General features: G+C 44.0%; 1 gene segment (V, D, J or C); it reads right to left on the reverse strand.

Moving 5' to 3' along the window:
* Positions 1-391, reverse strand: LOC107292838 (the record flags this gene model as incomplete). The annotated part of the segment is given in 2 exon segments: positions 1-64; positions 241-391. Coding segments are annotated over 2 exon segments (113 nt in total), but the record flags the coding sequence as incomplete, so codon positions are not given.
* Positions 392-2031: the final 1640 nt, after the last annotated feature.

A 2031-nucleotide genomic window follows, 5' to 3' on the forward strand; every position in this document is an offset into this window, starting at 1 on the left:
ACTGTTTCTCCAGGGGAGGCCGACACAGAAGGTGGCTGAGTCATGGTGAACTGGGCCGAGGCACCTGCAGGGGAAAGGAAAGGGATAAAATGCAACTGAGAGGCAGTCAGAGGGAAATGCATTGACTCAACTGGGAGAAAAAGAAGGAAAAAAGGGGGCAAGGAGAAAGAAATAATTCCAGAAATGTAGAAAGGAAGAGAAGAAGAAGCTTGATCTTTGCCAGTCAACGGGATGCTTTACCAATGAAGTAGGTGAGGAGGAAGAGGAGGAAGAGAAACGGTTGGACCATGGCGGAGAAATGGGCAAGAACTGTTCTTCTGAAACCAAGGTTCCTTCTAGGTGGACCCCTTCTCCTCACGCTTAAGTTGAGCTGCCAGAAATAGAGCCTGCAAAGGCATGCAAATGCCCTTCCTGTGTCTTGCTTTTAAAGCCTCTAGATCTATTTCCAGAACAAAGCCAAGAGGTGATTGGCAGGAGATTTCATTGGTGAAGGAGGAAGGGGAAGGGTAGAGACACCCATTCCACCTCTCTTCCCAAAGCATCCAGAATGGATCTGCCTTTAGGATGCCCAGATTTCAGCATGTTGGAACCTAAGCAAAAGATCTGATGGACAGGTAGACCATTGGAAAGAGGTTGTCCCTGCAGCAAGCTGCCCCCCCCATGCCGTGAAAGCTTTAGAAGGACCACTAGAACCTTAAATGGCACCAGAAGCATATTGGGAGCAAGGGCATCTCAGAAAACAAAAGGTGTAACCTAGACGAACAGACACCCTTTCAACTATTTTCAGCTTATGGATAGTTTTCAAGGACAACCCCATTGACTGCCAATGTCATGGTTCCGACAGATGAAACTCTTCAAAGAACTTCGAGGCATTGTTTACCTTAAAGAATCTTTATTCAAAAAGCATAACATCGACACTAACATAATCGGCCAAAAACTGAATTCTCCCCCCCCCCTTGAGCACATAGTATCAAAGCACAATTCCCTCCTCCAATTAAGAATCATAAATCACATTCCCTAATTAGTTTAAAGCGCGGGCTTTCCCTCCAGCTCTCCAGCCCGCCAATTCTTATCATTTCCTATTTCAACAACCTTGATTCTCACGCTAGGTTCAGTATTACTATGTCTTAGCAGGGTCTCCTGCTTGAGCAGGGGGTTGGACTAGAAGACCTCCAGGCTCCCTTCCAGCTCTATTCTAATTGAGACTGAGGCTTGCAAGATTCTGTCATTTTAGCCTTGCAATAAAGAAGATTTAGTTCATCTTGTCTGGTTTATCTGATCCTCGCTTCATTTTTTTCCCCCATAGCTGGTTCGACTCACTTTCTATATCAAGACACTAATTTATTTATTTTTTTAAATTAATTTGGTTTTTTTAAACTGGAAATTGCTCTGNGGAGGAGGAGGAGGAGGAGAAAGAGATGGACAAGAAGACAAAGAAGGGGAAATAATAAGAAGTACATAGGTAAGGCTTCTCCTTGTATTTTCCCAATCATGACCGTGTGAAGTAGATTGGGCTAAGAGGGAGTGACTGGTCCACTTAGCTGGACCAGACCAAAAAGATATCCCAGTTTCTAATCCAGCACCTTCGCCATAATGCCACACTGGTTCTCCAACACTGCTTTGGAAAACTGAGGAAAAAATTCCTGGCTAAAACCATGACACAAACAACTCCGTTTTTTTTTTAATGTGCCCCTACAACTTCAACCCTTCCCACGCTCACCGAAGCAAGAAAGTAAGACAGCGAGGACTCCATAGCAAGCCAACGCCATAGTGATGAACTGAGATCAGAGCAGCTTAGCCAAGTTCTCCCATTCTTCTCATTTAAAGTCTTGTGAGGGCCAGAAAAAAGATGCCCTCTATGCAAATCTCCACTTCCTTCCTGGTGGGGAATGTTTGTGGGTCAAAGAATTTTGCTCAAAAGCTTTACAATTTTTTTTATGGCTTTTGGCTTTTGAAGCCAGCAACAATGAAAGAAATAGTTTTAGAAATGGATCTTCTGAGTATAGGTCTACTCTGATGGACCCTGAATTG

Source organism: Protobothrops mucrosquamatus, unplaced genomic scaffold (genome assembly GCF_001527695.2).
Source record: "Protobothrops mucrosquamatus isolate PMUCROS unplaced genomic scaffold, P.Mucros_1.0 scaffold1439, whole genome shotgun sequence".
Lineage (NCBI taxonomy): Eukaryota > Metazoa > Chordata > Lepidosauria > Squamata > Viperidae > Protobothrops > Protobothrops mucrosquamatus.